Genomic DNA, 18,812 nt, shown 5'->3' on the forward strand with positions numbered 1-18,812 from the left:
TTTTTAAAGAAAAATTGGATTTCACATTGAAGAGAGGGAGTATGGAAAAGTGAATGTGTTCAGATATTTGAGGTAGATCTGTCAGCAGATGGGTTTATGGAGGACGAGTTAACCACAGAATTGATGAAGAGAGAAAAAAGGTGAGTGGTGTATCAAGGTGTCTGTGGAGTCAAAAATCCTATCAGAGGCAAAGAAGAGTGTGCGAGTGTAGTGAAACCAACACTCCTGTGTGGGTGTGAAGCATGAGTTGTGAATGCTGCAGCATGGAGGAGGATGGAGCAGTGGAGATGCTGTGTCTAAGGGCAATGTGTGGTACTAAATGTGCAAAGAATTCGTAGTGTGGAAATTAGGAGGAGATGCAGGTTACAGAAAGTGTTATTCAGAGGGCTGAAGAGAGGTTATTGAAGTGGTTTGGACATTGAGAGAGGATGGAGCAAAATGGAATAACTTGGAGGCGTATCGTCGGTAGTGGAGGAGGTAGGAGTCGTCCTAGGAAGGATGGAGAGCAGGTAAAAGAGGTTATGTGTGCAAGGGGCTTGGACATGCAGCAGGCATGTGTAGGCGTGTTAGATAGGAGTGAATAAAGACGAATGGTTTTGGGACCTGACAGGCTGTTGGAGTGTAAGCAGGGTAATAATTTCTGAAAGATTCAGAGATACCAGTTAACAATTAAATGGAAGTACAATGCCTGCACTTTAAAGGTGGGGTGTGAATGTTGGGTGTTTGGGTGACATCTAAATTGTTATATCTGGGTACCTGTGCCAAGACAGCGATGACGTGAATGATGGTGAAGTTTTTTTTTTTTAGGTCCCCTGCCTCGGTAGGAGACAGCCGGCGTATTGAAAAATCTTTTATAATGTAATAAGCTAATTATGTGGATTAATTTGTAATACTGAAGAATTGTTTTAATTCAGTAAATCTATTACATGTACATAAATATTAGAAGTACGGACACAATCCACTGTTACACTGTATGTTATGGCATTACACTGCCAAACCTATCCAAGAGCTGTTTTTAATTTTTCTGATAAGATACACAATTTAATAGACTTATACGACTAATAGACTAATAGATTTATAATTAAGATTAAAAAAAATATAAATTTTTCTTTACAGGAAGAACAAGAAAATAAAACGGGAATCTCGAAAAAAAGAACATTGAAAATGAGGTAAAGAGATAGTTTGTTCTCTTGTTTCATTCTCCCCTTTTCCCCATCCTTCTTTTTTTGATGAGGCTTTATATCCCTTTTGGGTCTAATTATTTTCCCCCTTTTCCCTTCCCCCTCTCTTCAACCTTTCCTATCTCCCCCCCACCTGTATTAATTTTGTATGAGATCTACATAGTGATTAGGCCGTGGTTATATGAATTTTTGCACGATATTTTCCCCAAGCGGTTTGGTAAAGTCAAACATTTGTGTGTCCCTGTTCACCCATCAGTAAAATGGGTACCTGGGTGTTAGTCGACTAGTGGGGTGATCCTGGGACAACATCGACCTAATCTTAAATTTTCAATAACAATCGCTTTCTATAGTAGTATGTCATTGATTCAGTTGGGCCTGATATCTTGTACATGTACCTGTAGAAATAATTAATCATTGTTATTCCCGCATAGGTGAAAATTCATATAACTGCATCTACGTCTTTCCCCCTCCCCTCCCTCTCCCCTCTCCCTCCCTCTCCCTCTCTCCCTCCCCCCCCACCCCCCCCCTCTCTTCCCCCCCTCTCCCCCCTCTTCCTCCCCCCTCTCTCCCCTGATCCCCCGGAATCCCCCTTCCCCGGGACCAGCTGAGTGGCATTATAGAATAACCTTCCCCACTTCTCCCCGTCTGAAGCAACAGGTAGCTATGTCCCCCTCCACTTTCCCACCTAAAACAAAATAGAAATATACAATACGTGAAAAATAATTATATATATATATATATATATATATATATATATATATATATATATATATATATATATATATATATATATATATATATATATATATATATTTTTATAGGGTCCATTTATTTGGCGGCTGCACTCCCCAGTTATTTTGTGAGTAATCTAAATGACTCTACAATAATTATTAGACACAGAAATCCTATGATAGCGCCTGATAGTATCAACTCCATCACTGTGTTCAAAATGCAGGTCCCTTTATCAACAAGCGCCTGGGAAAATCAGAATGGATGTAATAACAGATTTGCAAACATTTGACAAATGCGATCATGGCAATAGCCCAAAATACGTGTAAAGGAATAACGGGGAAAGTGGGAGATGGATCCTTCCTAACAAATCAAACACAAAGAGTAGTGCAAAGAGTTAAATGGACTATAGTGAAGAGCTCTTTCCCCAAAAGGGCCCAAAATCCTCCCCATTTTATTCCTCACCCTCATAACAGACATAGACAGATATACACCAAGCCCCGTATCATCCTTTGCGGATGATACAGGATCTCATGAGGCTGCATCTGCGGGACGGGTTAACCTCAAGAAGATATAAACAAAGTTTTCCAGTGGGCAACGGTAAACAAATGATGTTCAATGGGGACAATTCCCAACTACTCCGTTATGGAAAACTGGAAAATAACTAGAACAAGTATACTACGCCCCGGCCATACAATGAGGGGAAAAATAATGTGGGGACCGGGGGAGTAATGTCTGAGATCTCACTTTAAAAGGATCAAAACAGTGCCACGATCCCGGCAAAAAAAATGATAGGATGGATAATGAGAACTTTCAAAACAGAGATCCCAAGCCCATGATGACCCTTTTTAAAACCCCTTTCTTTTAGGCTGGAATCTGCTGACATTAACATCCCATACAAAGCAGGTAAATCGCAATCTGAGGTGTACAGGATCCTTTTGCACGTATAAGTTCTGTCGCCCCTTAACACGGGGAACGCGAAGCCGCTTGACTCGTTGGAACGCAGGGGGGGAAGTATATCAAATCACACTTGGAAAATTTTGGAAGGAATGGCCCCAAATCTGCAAAGAAATCACCCCTAAAAAAGAAAAAGGGGGCAGGCGATGCAAAATGCCCCCAAATAAAAAAAAGGGGCGCCTTGGTACCAAGAGAAAACACCATAAGTGCCCGGGGGCCCCAAAACTGTTCAACACCTCCCATCAAGCATTGGGGAATTGCCAAAAAACCCCTGGCTCCCTTTGAAGGCTGGACAGATACCAAAGTCAGTCCCGGGATCGCCGGGCTGTTTACGTCGGACTGCGTGGGGCCGCGTAACAGCCTAGTTGATCGGGCCCCTGATCCATCGGGGGGCCCTGGTCGGGCCGGGGCCGGGGGCGTTGATCCCCGGAATAACCTCCAGGGCCTCCGGGTACATGCACATTTGCAAATTATCATAAAGAATAAAGCAATGACTGTATTTTTTAAAAATATCACCCTCACTTAAAATGTTCCCAACACTTCATATATTGACACAACAAACAAATTTAAAAAACTACCCCACCTAGGTTCCTTAAACCCTGGAAAAAATGGTATAAAATACTGACAATGGGGAAAAAAACACTAAAGCGGTGCATAAATACACATACATACATACATACATACATACATACACACACACACACACACACACACACACACACACACACACACACACACACACACCTTTGTGTGTGTTTTAATAATTTCCTAAATGTGGAATATATAAATGAATAATATTTATTAAAATGTGATGCTTTTTTGGACCCTTCAAAAATTTTTTATGGGGGTGGGGGAAGACCCGGGGAGACCCATACTGAATTTAATGGGGAGCACGGGACTTAGATGTGCAAGGGACCCGGCGTTCTCAAGGTCAATTGGGGTTTTCGGCGGAATCTGTAATTAGAAACCTGTGTTAATGTACCCCCCTGAAGAATTGGGCAGAATTTTCAAGACCCAAGAATTGGGGGGGGGTGGGGGAACATCACAAGGGGGAAGTCCCATTAGTCGTTGCATTTAGATCTCTAGTTGGCCAGTGTAGGGTCTAGGTGTTAGCAGTTGGGGGGACCCATCTCAGAAATTAAAAAGGGAATACCAATTATATTTTTGTCCCCCAAAAAGGCTAACCCCTATCATGACCCACAACTTTAATTTAATACAGTGCGGGTTTTTTGCAATTAATTAATTTAATGTCGGTCAGTTTTTGTGAGAGTTCTGGGGAAATGGGCATAAAAAGGAATTGCAGTTCAGTGACCTACTGTGATTTAAGTCGCATTTTCCCTCACCCAAATTCTTCCGGTAATAATTCAGGTAATGTCCTGTAACCTTCTGGGGGGTGATTTTCACATTACTACTACTATACTATAAAAATTAAAAATTAAAATAAAATAATAATAATAATAATAAATTAAAAAAAAATAATTCAATATATATAAATATATATATATATATATATATATATATATATATATATAATATATATATATATATATATATATATATATAAGAGAACCACTGGCCCCCCGTAAGGTCTGAACTCAGAGATAACTCTGAGACTGACATTTCCCCAAAAAAAATTTTAGTGTGGGGATAATGGTGGGGGGGGGTTTCAATGCTAAAGGGGGAAAAAATGTTGTGGAGGGAGAGTAGGTAAATTTGGGGTGGGGTAAATGAAAATGGGAGCCTTTAACTGAGCCATGTTTTAAAAAGAGGTTTGGTAATAAAATAATATTTTATAAAGGGATAAATAAATATACAAGGATGATATAGCACGTAATGAAAGTAGTTTGTTAGTTTATGCATTGGGGGACAAAAGGTTAGGGTAGGCTCAGGATGTCCCGTTTATAGGGGGCAATGATATATCGGATCATTATTTATTTTAGCTACAGTGAGAGTAAGAGGAATGGGAAAAAGAGGAAAATGGCAACAACAAGAGGGGTAAAAGTGTATAAACAAAGGGGAGGGGGAATTTCGGTGAGTTTGAAAACTATTGGCAAAAAGGTGGGCTGGTGCAAGTTTGAGTAGTGGGGGGGTTGAAGGGGGTTGGAATTTTTTTAAAAATCAGATTAGGGTGGGGCAAAGTTTTGGTTATGGGGGGTGGGGGGGGGAGGAAGAGGAGTGATTGGTGGAATGATGAAGAAAAGGGGTTGAAAAAAGAGAAAAAGTTAGCTTTGATTTTAAAAGCAAAGTGTTATAAGAAGAGTAAGTTTTGGAAGAAAATAAAGGTGAAAGGGTGAGAGAACAAAGGAGAGCAGATGAAAAGGGGGGAGGGTACTGTCAAAAAATTTGAATAAAATAAAAAAAAATTGGGGAGTTAAAAAAGTTAAGAAAGCCTAGGAATGAATGGATTTGTCAGTTAAAAACAGAGTAGGGAGTTAGTAGATGGGAGATGGGGGTTTTGGGTGATGGCGAGAATATTTTGAGGAATTTTTAAATGTCGACGAAGGGGGCGGTAATTTCATGCACTGGCCGGGGAGGTTACCATCTTTAGGAGTGAAGAACGGGATGAGTATGGGGGGGAGGCTTAGAATGAAAGGGGTAAAGCAGCAAACTGATGGGATCATGACAAAATGTTAAAAGGGGGGGTGGGGTATAGTGTTGGAGTGGTTGGCATTTTGTTAAATAAATGTATGAAAGGGGGGAAGGGTACCAGAGATTGGCAGAGTATGTATAGCCCCTTTATATAAAGGGGAAAAAAAGAGCTGAAAAAATTATAGAGGAATTTTTGCTAGAAACCAGAACGTGTACAGTGTTTTATTATTGAAAGAATTAGAGGTAAAAAGGAAGAGGGCTGGGGATGAGCAAGGAGGTTTTAGAGGGGGTAGGGGATTTTAGATCAAGTGTTTATTTAAGCATTTTGTGAACAGTATTTAGAAAAAGTAATTTTTTATTGCATTTATGGTTTGAAAAATCATATGACAGAGTGGATGGGGGCAATGGGGGAATTTGCAAGTATATGGAATGGTGGTTTTTATATGCTGAAAAAGAGTTTTTGGGATAGTGAGGCTCAGGTTAGGGTGTGTGAAGAGAGGGCTACTTCCCAGAAAAAGTAGGTCTTAGACGGGGATGTGTAATTACCATGGCTGAAATATTTATAGATGGGGTTGTAAAAGAAGAAAATGCTGGGGTGTTCGGGAGGGGGGTTTAAAAATTATAATCAAAAAAAAATGGGTTGAAACTTTTTGCTGATACTGTGTTAGGGGAGATTCTAAGAAAAATTGCAAAGGTTATAGACAGTTTGGGGGAGTGGGGATAAAATATCTATTTAAAACCCAGGCCCGGTGGCCTGGTGGCTAAAGCTCCGCTTAAACACGGAGGGGGCGTTTCCCCGGCGGTGGAAACCCGCCCGTTTCCCACCTTTGTCCTGTTCACTAGCATAAATGGGGTACCTGGGTGTTGGACTGGGGTGGGTCGCATCCGGGGACAAGATTAAGGACCCCAATGGAAATAATTAGACAGTCCTCGATGACGCAATTTTCTTGTTTTCTGGGGGCTAACCCCCCTTTAAAAAACGAACGAAACTTATTCTTTTCTTATTCTTATTCTTATTTAGTATGGAAAAGGGAATGTTTTCAGATTTTTGGGGAGTTGACGTGTCGGCAGATGGATTTATTAAGGATGAAGTTAATCTAGAATTGATGGGGAAAAAAGGGGGAGTGGTGCTTTAAAGGTTTTTGGGGAAAAAAAAACGTTATCTATGGAGGCAAGAAGGGAATTTTAAAAAGATAGTAGCCCCCTCAAAAGGGGGAAGCTTGGGTTGTAAATGCTAGAGGGGAGGGGGTTTGGGAGGGGGGAATGTCCTGTCTAAGGGCAATGTGTGGTTTAAATATTATGCAAAAAATTTCTGTGGGGAAATTGGGAAGGGGGAGTTAAAAAAGTATTAGTCAGAGGGCTGAGTAGGGGTTGTTGGGGTTTTGGGTTTTAGAGAATGGATAAAAGTGAATGACATAGAGGGTATAAATCTGTGGGGGAAGGAAGGAGGGTGGGGTCGTCCTCGAAAGGTTGAAAGGAAGGGTAAAGGAGGTTTTGTGGGCGGGTTTGGACTTCCAGAAAGCGTGCGTGAGCGTGTTGATGGAGTGAATGGACAAATGGATTTGGGACCTGACGAGCTTTTGGGAGTGTGAGCGGTAATATTCAGTAAAGGGGTTTCGGGGAAACCGTTTTTTATATGAACTTATCCAAATGGGGACAAGTCTGCACTTTAAAGGAGGTTCGGGATATTGGCAGTTTGGAGAGATATGTTGTGTATCTTTTATCTTTATAGATTCCTTCTAAACTGTTGTATTCTGAGCCCCGCTGCAAAACAGTGATTATGGGGAGTGAGGTGAAAGGGAATGATAAAATATTTTTTTTTTAAATTTTCTTTTTTTTTGGGGTCACCCCCTGCCCGGGGGAGACGGCCGACTTGTTGTTTTATATAAAAATATATATATATATATATATATATATATATATTATATATATATATATATATATATTTTGTTAAGAAACTTGATTTTGGGTTTAAATAGCAACGCTCATCTTGCCTTTTGACAAGTGAAAATTTGTATGCAATAATTTCAAAATCATTCTAAACCTAAAAAAAAAATATATTTGATTGTGTTTGTTTAGTATTAAATTATTGTAAAGATTTAAAAATATTTGGGGGGGTTGGGGGTAAAATAAATTCCTTGTTATAAAAATTATGTAATTTTTCTAAGATTCTTCGGTGAAAAAATTAAAAAATGTTTAATTAGCATTAATGAAAAAAAAATTTTTAAACAAACAAGGGAAAGTTTAAAAAAGGACAATTTTAAATAGTACTTGCTAATTGACCATTTTAAAAATTTTTTGCAATAATATAATATATATATATATATATATATATATATATATATATATATATATATATATATATATATATATATATATATATATATATATATATATATATATATATATATATATATATATATGTCTGATGTATATACATGTTAAATTTTTAACAATGTTTCCTGTGGAATGGATAGGTGTTGTCTTGAGGAGGAAGCAGTGACTAGCCTACAAGCCATATTTTGTTTTAATTTTGGATGAGCAGCACTGCCAATTAAATTTTTTCGGAAAATGTGGGGAAGGGGAGGTGGTATTGATGCCAAAAGGGCAAAGATAAAAAACGGGGCCACCTGGCGGTGGTGCTGGGGAAAACGAGATGATGGTAGCGTTATGTGCCCGTACCCCGTCGCCTGCGGGTTATCTTTCTTGCAATGACTAACATCAGCCCACATCTCAGAACCCTGATTCTTTTTATGTTTTTTGATTCCCGGTGAGGATTTTCCGAGGCAATGATCTTTTAGGAGGAGGCGGGGAAAGACGGGGGGCATTTTTGGGGACGGGTTGGGGGGTGGACGGGCGGGGCAGTGGTGGGGCGAGGTTGAGGCAGAGGGGGGCTGTGGAAACCAGTCCTGGGGCACAAAAAGGCAGCTGGGCACCATGATCCATCCTCCCCGTCCCCCAAGACAAAAAAGTTCTCTCAAAGTTGACTCACTTCAACACCCCTTTAAAACTCCAAGCTCAAACAGTGATTAAACCTCTCCCAACAATCTTTCAGCGCACCAGGCCAGTGGAGACCAACAAACTAGTCACAAAAACATACGACCTTCCGGATAACACCCGATACAGTAACTTTCCTTGGGGGCCATGTCCGCCCGATTGACGGAAGTTCTGTTTATATATATATATATATATATATATATATATATATATATATATATATATATATATATATATATATATATATATATATATATATATATATATATATAATATATATATATATATATAATATATATATAAATATATATATATATATATATATATATATATATATATATATATATATATATATAAAATATATATATATATATAATTTTTATATATATATATATATATATAATATATATATATATATATATATATATATATACATATATATATAAATATATATATATATATATATATATATATATATATATATATATATATATATATATATATATATAAAACATGTAGTATGTGCCACCTTTATATCAATAGTGTATCTCTTGGATCTTCTGTACCATATTATTTAAAAAAATATTCCCATTATAAAAAAAAAAATATAAAAAAATGGGGGGGGTAGGGAAGTGGAAATTTAAAACACGGAAGAAATCCAAAATTTTTTCTGAAGCCATCCCCTTCTCCGAAGCTATGGGGGCCCCCCCCAAATTTTAAAGAATGGACCCTAAAATTATATATATATATATATATATATATATATATATATATATATATATATATATATATATATATATATATATATATATATATATTATATATATATATAAGATTTTTGTGTGTACTCACCTAGATATGATTGAGTGGTGATTCCCGGGCCCCCGGGCCCCCAGGAGCGGGGGGTGTGTGTGTGTGTGTGTGTGTGTGTGTGTGTGTGTGTGTGTATGTGTGTGTGTGTGTGTGTGTGTGTGTGTGTGTGTGTGTGTGTGTGTGTGTGTGTGTGTGTGTGTGTGTTTAGTTACCATTTTTTCCTAGGCAATTCGTTGAACTGGCCCGTTGAGGAGCAGTGTGTGTGCGTGTGTGTGTTGTGTGTGTGTGTGTGTGTGTGCGTGTGTGTGTTGTGTGTGTGTGTGTGTGTGTGTGTGTGTGTGTGTGTGTGTGTGTGTGTGTGTGTGTGTGTGTGTGTGTTGTTTTTTTGGTTCCTGGACATGCAGCACTAGGCCTTTTTTCAGGGGGGGTGTGGGGTTTTTTGTGTGTGTGTGTTTTGTGTGTTTTATGTGTGTGTGTGTGGGTGTGTGTGTGTGTGTGTGTGTGTGTGTGTTGTGGTTTTTGTTTTTTTTTTTTTTTTGGGGGGGGGGGGGGGGGGTTTGGGGTTTTTTTTTTGTCCCAGGCACATTCGTTAGCACTAGGCCTTTGTGATGACACGGGGGTGTGTGTGTGTGTGTGTGTGTGTGTGTGTGTGTGTGTGTGTGTGTGTGTGTGTGTGTGTGTGTGTGTGTGTGTGTGTGTGAATGAATGAGGCTGAGCAAAAAGCTCCTATCTACTGCACCTAATTGCTCATTTATCAAAACAAAAACTAAAAATATACAGCTGAGAAAGGGAAACACAACATAGTGACAGGAAGAGGGTAGGGGGACAAAAGGGGTGGCTAGGAGGGGGGGGAAAAAAGAAGACATTAGCTGGGGTAACATGGATGGGGAGGAAAGGGGGGGAGGGAGGGGAAATCCCCAGATGCCCCCTTGTCTTACAAACGGCAACAAAAAAAAATAAGGTTCATTTCCCCTTCCTGTTCAATTTTTTTTCCCTTTCTTCCCCAGCCCCCTCTCTTCCTATTGTTTTCTTCACCCCCCACGTTATTAAGATTTCATGAGTCATGCAAACTAAAAATTTAAAAAACCCCCAGAGACTTAAGACAATTTTTTCAGTCTGATCATACTGGTGACCAAAACAGGCCATCAATGAAACAAAACTCTGACAAGTTAAGTAAAAATTTAAGGGCCTAAAAAAGTAAAAGACGTTTACTCCCCAAAAAACTGATGATCTTTTCCCCTCCCCCCAGCCCTTTTAAATTCAGTCTCTTGTGCCCCCTTTCCCTTTTCCATCCCCTACCCCCCCTTCTCCGTAACCTATTCTCATCCATCTCCTTTTTCCACCTGATGCCCCTTTTCCTTCCTCCCCCAGTCTTTTAGTCCTTTGGCTTAGCGCTTCTTTTTATTAAAAACAAAAGCCTTTTACAAAAATCGACCATGGTGTAATAGCACACAAAAGGGGAAAGGGATAACCGGGAAAGTAGGCAGATGGATCTTCCCTAATCAATCCACACAAAGAGTAGTGGTAAACAAGTTAAATCAGATGCTGCCCTAGTGAAATTTTCCCCAAAGGCCGTATCCCCACCTTTTTTTCCCAACAGAAGGGGGATGTAAACCACAGCGCTGTATCATCTTTGCAGACGATCGGGTCGCTAGAGTGTCATCCATTGAGGAAAGAATCCCAAAAAGATATAAACCAAGTTTCCAATGGGCAACGGGGAACAATATGATGTTCAATGAAGACAAATTCCAACTACTCCGTTATGGAAAACTGGAAAAATAATAACTAGAACTGGGGTATACTCAAACTCCAATCACACAATAGAGAGAAAAAGTAATGTAGAGACCTGGGGGAATGTCAAAGGGTCTCACCTTTAAGATCACAACAATGCCACTGTCCCTATGCTAGGAAATGATAGGATGGATAAGAGAACATTCAAGACAAGAGATTCTAAACCAATGATGATTCTTTTTAAATCACTTATTCTTTTTAGGCTGGAATACTGCTGGCATTAACATCTCCATTCAAGGCAGGTGAAAATTTCAGAGCTAGAGAATGCAGAGAACCTTTTCTGCACAAAGTTCCATCAAACACCTTAACTACTGGGAGCCCTGGGAAACATTTTACTTGTATCACTGGAGCCAGGGAGAGAGAGATTCAATCTACACCTGGGAAAATTCTAGGACTCCCAATATGCACACAGCAATACTCCATCGAAAGCAAAAGACTTGGAGGGATGAACATCCCCCATGAAAGTAGGGGCGTCACTGGTACACTAAGAGAAAAACAATAATGTCCGGGGGCCCCAAAACTGTTCAACAGCCTCCCCAGCAATAAGGGGGGTTTTTGGGGAAAACCCTGGTTTTCTTCGAGGGAGCTGGGCAGATACCTAAAAACGGGCTGGATCAGCCGGGGTGTGGTTCACGTTGGGTTACGGGGGCCGCAAAAAGCCTCGTTGATCAAACCCCATCCCCGGAGGCCTGGTCGGGCCCGGGGCCCCGGGGGCTTGATCCCGGAATTCCCTCCCGGTAGACCCAGGTAGATAACAGCGCCATCCGAGTAAACGTCAGATGGCCTGGCCAAACTCAATTTAACCTTACAAATAATGCTAAGTAACAATCAAGACTGCATAAAAAAAAAGTTTCACTACAGAATACCTAAGTAGTATCGTTAATGTAAACTATGTCCCATGTTATAAATCTACACTATAAAAGGGAAAAGGTCTTTTATCTCTACTGGAAAACAATCACCTTCCCCTATTTCACCCACTTTTTATCGCACCTCTTCCTTCCCGCCCGACTTACGTCAAAGGGACACCATTTAAAAAAAAAATTTTTTTAATTCAAACAGCAAAAAAACAATGGATCCAAAAACCCGGATCAACGCGTTAAGCTACCAACAGGGAAAAGCTCGACATCTCGGAAATTCGTCACCGACACAGCGGACTCTTACTCATGCGTTCGTCACTCCTCTGACGTCATAGATAACGTCATACAAATATTTTGGCAGAATTTTGAGGTAAAGATATATTCCCCCAGGCGTCTACCTCTCAGAGGTATATACACTAAATACGTTAAACCCCAGACTAGAGGTTAAAGTCCTTCATGAGTCTCTAGGGCTGAAAAACTACCAACTGGTCATCAGTGTAATAAAGTAAAAAAGTGGACGTATTATAAGCTACTGGGGTCACTGAAAAACTAGTCTCCCACCTCATCTCATCACCGGCAAATTTTATTAGCCCCTCCCCACCGGTTATGTTGCTATCAAATTACCCGCTATGTTGAAACTCGTCCACAGCATTCGTGGCGAATAAACATAAAACTAAATTCATCTACGATTTTAATTGCTCAAAAAATTTTACTGTTAGGGCATTAAGGTTTTTTTAAAGGGGGCAATAAAGTCATTTTCAGATGGGCCCCCACCCCCTAATCGGGCTGAGGATCGACGCCCCAAAAGATTTCTTCATGAATGAGCCTAAACCCATAAATGTATCCGTTTCCATTCCCCAACTCCGATTGATTTTAAAAAACCATTGACAACGCCATCCTCAGCCCCGGGGAACTCTGGAACTCTGTTTTCATTAAGAACTGCAAAAACCCCCCCTGCGTGCCCCAAAAAACTTGGGGGGGAGCTTGGTGGGGAAATTCCCCGTCACTTAAAACGACGGGTTAGCCCCACTCCAAAAGGTGGCAGCAAAGCATTAGCAAGAACTATGAAATGGCTCTGACGTCCCCCTCAAAAAAACTTTGAAAGAGTGCTAAAACGGGTTGCAAATCACCTGGATTCCCCAAACTGACAATCCCCGGGCAACATGGGTTCAGGCAGGTCGCTCCTGCCTTTACAACTACTGGATCATATGACATGGCCTTGGATGACTGGAAGGGAAAAACAGAATGCAGAGAAAATAAAAGACTTTCAAAAAATTTGACAAATGCGATCTGCAATAGCCCCAAAAAAATGCGGGAATAACTGGGAAAGTGGGGAGGTGGATCTTCAACTTCCTAACAGATCGAACACAAAGAGTAGTGGTCAACAGAGTTAAATCGGAGGCTGCCATAGTGAAGAGCTCTGTTCCATAAGGCACAGTACTCGCCCCCATCTTATTCCTTATCCTCATATCAGACATAAAAGAGATATACGCCACAGCACCGTATCATCCTTTGCAGATGATACTAGGATCTGCATGAGGCTGTCATCTGCCGAGGACGCGGTTAGTCTCCAAGAAGATATAAACAAAGTTTTCCAATGGGCAACGGTAAACAATATGATGTTCAATGAGGACAAATTCCAACTACTCCGTTATGGAAAACTGGAGGAGGTAATAACTAGAACACAGTATACTACTGACTCCGGCCATACAATAGAGCAGAAAACTAATGTAAGGGACCTGGGAGTAGTAATGTCTGAGGATCTCACTTTCAAGGATCACAACAGTGCCACGATCGCACGTGCAAAGAAAATGATAGGATGGATAATGAGAACTTTCAAAACGAGAGATGCCAAGCCCATGATGATCCTTTTCAAATCACTTGTTCTCTCTAGGCTGGAATACTGCTGTACATTAACATCTCCATTCAAAGCAGGTGAAATCGCAGATCTAGAGAGTGTACAGAGATCCTTTACTGCACGTATAAGTTCTGTCAAGCACCTTAACTACTGGGAACGCTTGGAAGCACTTGACTTGTACTCGTTGGAACGCAGGAGGGAGAGATATATCATAATCTACACTTGGAAAATCTTGGAAGGAATGGTCCCAAATCTGCACACAGAAATCACTCCCTACGAAAGTAAAAGACTGGGCAGGCGATGCAAAATGCCCCCAATAAAAAGTAGGGGCGCCATTGGTACACTAAGGGAAAACACCATAAGTGTCCGGGGCCCAAAACTGTTCAACAGCCTCCCATCAAGCATTAGGGGAATTGCCAATAAACCCCTAGCTGCCTTTAAGAGAGAGCTGGACAGATACCTAAAGTCAGTGCCGGATCAGCCGGGCTGTGGCTCGTACGTTGGACTGCGTGCGGCCAGCAGTAACAGCCTAGTTGATCAGGCCCTGATCCATCGGGAGGCCTGGTCATGGACCGGGCCGCGGGGGCGTTGATGCCCGGAATAACCTCCAGGTAACCTCCAGGTAACCCATTCCTAGTTTTGCAAAGTAATATGATAAAATGAATCTCGTTTTAACATAACTCGAAAGAGACACTGTATATATAAAACACAGAATGGCCACCAAATAGAACGAAAAGAAAACGTGAAGGACCTGGGTGTAATAAAGAAAAGAAAAAAAAAGCCACAATACCGTGACTGGAATAATACACAAATAACCCGCACATAGAAGAATGAAACTTATGATGACATTTTAGTCTGACTTGGACCATTAACTTGTTAATGGCCCAGGTCGGACCGAAACATCGCCTTAAGTCGGAGTGCCATAATATCAGCAGACCTGTCGCTCAGTGAAAGCTAGACAAATGTGAAGGAGGATAGTGAGAACGTTCAAGACAAGAGAAATACTATTGCCAAATGATAAAGCTATTCAAATCGCTTGTGCTCTCTCGACTGGAGTAGTGCTCAATGTTGACGGCATCATGCAGACCAGGGGAAATATCAGAGATGCAACCGATACTGAGATCGTTTACATCCTGCGCACAGAGCCAATAAAACATTGAAACTACTTGGAATGTCTAAAGGTTCTGAATACGTACTCACTGGATCAGAGGAGAGAGATATATAATATATTTATATACATGGAAGATTCTTGAGTGTCTGGTTATAAGCCAGCGTTGAATGTGAGGAACGAGGGGATTAGAAGAATAAAAATTCTGTATCGCTTATACTATACTTTTTGGAGTCAGGCTAACTTAAATGAGGAAGCAGATATGGTAGTTGTATGGATGATGGCAGCAAGGAGCGCATATAATACTACTGTGAAAATGCTAGGAGTCTCCAACAGTCGTTCTTGGATCACACTGTACCTAGCAATGACATCCGCGTGCGACTGAAAATGCTCAAGGAATACTAGCTGTGCAAGCAGAGGAATACAACAGGTCCATATACCTGTGACATAACCGCTGCCTGGCCTACCTGGAGGTTACCTGGAGGTTATTCCGGGGATCGACGCCCCCGCGGCCCGGTCCATGACCAGGCCTCCCGATGGATCAGGGCCTGATCAACTAGGCTGTTACTGCTGGCCGCACGCAGTCCAACGTACGAGCCACAGCCCGGCTGATCCGGCACTGACTTTAGGTATCTGTCCAGCTCTCTCTTGAAGGCAGCCAGGGGTTTATTGGCAATTCCCCTAATGCTTGATGGGAGGCTGTTGAACAGTTTTGGGCCCCGGACACTTATGGTGTTTTCTCTTAGTGTACCAATGGCGCCCCTACTTTTTATTGGGGGCATTTTGCATCGCCTGCCCAGTCTTTTACTTTCGTAGGGAGTGATTTCTGTGTGCAGATTTGGGACCTCTAGCCAGTTTAGACAAGACGAGGGGGGATTTATCTATCTGCTCCCAAGGATATGTGTAACATTAAGTAAATTCAGTCATTTAAGACATACAAGATTTAGAGAGGTAATGTTCGTTTTCTATAACATTCGGCAGCCAACAAACAATACGTATCCCACCACTGACCAGGAAGCCCAGTCCTCTCACAACATGTCCTTCAACACCTACCCGGGTTTTCAGGTAGCGAGATCCTACACCTTTAACCGCCACTAGGGAACCCCGCCCCCCTTAATTGTAAAGTTAAAACTGCAATTTATCTTATGTACTGCAGGTAAAGGAAAACTCTCGAAACTAGAAGTGTGCCAAAGTATCGGTATCGGTCTAAAATTAAGTATCGGCTTCGGTAAAAATTTTGGTATCATCCCATCCTTACGACATATCAAAGATACAGTAATGCCTCTATACAGCTTACCTAAACTCAGAATTCAACTAAAGTAAAAGAAAAATGGGGTGAGGGCAAGCGTGGGCCAGATGTAGGTGGAGGCGTGTAAACAGAGATGCCTCAACCATCAGGCGCCAGCCGATAACACCATACCAACTCCCTCAGTCAACCATCATCCACTTACCAGCCACACCCTGGCGTGCTTAACTGTCCTGGTGAAGAGTACACATCATCCACACCACCTACCACGTAAGTAGCCAACAAAGTAGTATATACACAGCTGAACATAAAATCTATAAATGAATATTTCCACATAAATGAAAATTTGGAGGGTGCTAAGCCTATTTCGAAAAAAAATTATCTGTTAATTCCAGTAATCATCGCTGCCGTTGCTCAGTCTCATACCAGGCCCCCTAAACTATAAAAAACATATTACAGGACTAACTATTAAGAAACACACAGGAAGCTATTACATTTGGAGGGGGCGAAGTTTGACTCCAGTAGAGGAATGAGGAATGAGTGGAAAATCAGGTCCGAGCCCAAGAAGGAGAAGAGATTCAATTTCTTGGATCAAGAGGCCCTCACCAGCATCAAGAAACTTTCTTTGGGGAGGAGGGGTGCAAGTGAAAATAAATGTAAGCGGAAATTTGTAAGATTTATCGTACCTCTCATCATGCATGTTTATGAGAGGTTTCAGTCTCGCTCTTGAGAGACCAACAGTACCTCCCGTGATGTCTAACACCCTACTGTTTGTTGAAGATTACTAACGTAAACTGACGATAGTACATGAGTATTAATAAAAATAATAATCTTTATTTCTAAAAAGCACATTATACGATTGATATAGGATTAGTTGACATTATTAGTATACTTTATAGGAAGCCCCTGGGTATGCGGAGCATTTCCGGCAGCCTTAAAATTAACTACTGGATGTTTACGCAGAAAACGTTCAGTCAGATATACTTCTAGATTATAAATTATGTAAATAATTTCATATTCGTTTAAAAAGCACACGTCTAAAATATTTTATACAAGAAAAATCAGAACTGCGTTTTTTAAGTTCTCTGATGTGGTACACAAATATGAAAAAAAAAAAAAACACAATAGGTGAGTATCAAACTCATGACAGTTGAGTCCTAAAAATGCAATCGTGTTATTACAATTTCGTGGTACAATATTGAAGATTTGCCAACCCGATTCATCAGAAGAAAAAAAATTGTGGTTGTTGCTTTAGCAATGAGGCTAGCTAGGTTAGCTGTCTCCACTGGGTAAAGGTATATATATATATTTTTTTTTTGAAGACCAGAGCACAACGAAGTATTAAATCTAGCATACCGAAAGTACTGCCATCAGAACATCAAATAGTACCTCAAGAACACTTATATATTATCAGCACAACAAACATTAACTCTAGAACACTAACATTGTCATCAACACTCAATATTACTTCTAGGACACGAAATATTACGACCAGGATACCATAGTATTCCCTCCAGAACACCGGCAAATATTACTCCCAGAGCACTAGTATATTACCTCTAGAACACCTGTAAATATTACCTCCAGAACACCGGCAACTATTACCTCCAGAACACCTGTAAATATTACCTCCAGAACACCGGCAACTACTACCTCCAGAACACCGGCAACTGTTACCTCCAGAACACCGGCAACTATTACCTCCAGAACACCGGGAACTGTTACCTCCAGAACACCGGCAACTATTACCTCCAGAATAGAACCAAGAATTACCACAAGAACATCAAGCATTACCACCAGAACACTACAAAGTATTACCCCGAGAACACAAAGTAGCCAAATGTCTCCTAAGCCCTCGGCTCAGTACACAAACACGTTCCCAGTTGCCTGTCCATTAAGAAAACCTTTGTGGCACTTTTAGTATTCATTGAAGGAAATAATTTTTAGGGTATGTAAAGGCACACAGAGAACATTATATATATGACATAATGAAAAGTGAGTAGGTACTTTCCATAGTACGAATAAACACACTTAACAAAATACACACACACAAATTTTTTATATATATGTATATATATATATATATATATATATATATATATATATATATATATATATATATATATATATATATATATATATATATATATATATTATGGAAGAAAACTTTTTTTTTCAGCCAGGTTATATATGTGATATCAGAAAACTTCACAATTATGTGCAGCGTAAATATTTATATAATTATTTTACTGCACAGGAAACCGCAAATTCATCATGTATCTGTACAACATACCAAAGTTTCCAAATTTTAAACAAAATAAAAATTTTAGAAATTTTAAGTCTCCCCGACCAACTAATCAGACGGCGATGGCAGTTGGCAGCAGCGGCACATGAAAGAGCCTACACAAAAAAAAAAAACATTTCAATGGTGCCGCTTCCGCTCCTAAACTGAGACTCGAGGAAAATAGAGGAACCCGCGTAAAAATTATATAAAGAACGTGAAGAGAGGAGAACTCAGAAAAAAAGTAAGGGTTGGACAATTTGAGTTAATAATGGAAATAGTTATGATGTAAATGGGACAAAGGCTCTCACACCAGCCCATCCTCTTAAAGTCACTATTTCCTTGTGACTAGACAATTCCCTGGACCTCAGCAATGAGAGTCGCTCCTCTCACCGCTGGGCAACG

General features: G+C 40.4%; 1 protein-coding gene across 1 annotated transcript in view; it reads right to left on the reverse strand.

Moving 5' to 3' along the window:
- The window catches only part of stumps (DBB domain-containing protein stumps), a 106,923-nt gene that overhangs the window by 74,538 nt on the left and 13,573 nt on the right, over positions 1-18,812 (reverse strand). Inside the window, exon 3 of the mRNA XM_070104664.1 lies at positions 16,332-16,440. Within this exon, the coding sequence (XP_069960765.1) occupies positions 16,332-16,440 (109 nt within the window). The remainder of the gene's footprint in view (positions 1-16,331; positions 16,441-18,812) is intronic.

The sequence above is a fragment of the Cherax quadricarinatus genome, chromosome 5 (assembly GCF_038502225.1).
Source record: "Cherax quadricarinatus isolate ZL_2023a chromosome 5, ASM3850222v1, whole genome shotgun sequence".
NCBI classification, from domain to species: domain Eukaryota; kingdom Metazoa; phylum Arthropoda; class Malacostraca; order Decapoda; family Parastacidae; genus Cherax; species Cherax quadricarinatus.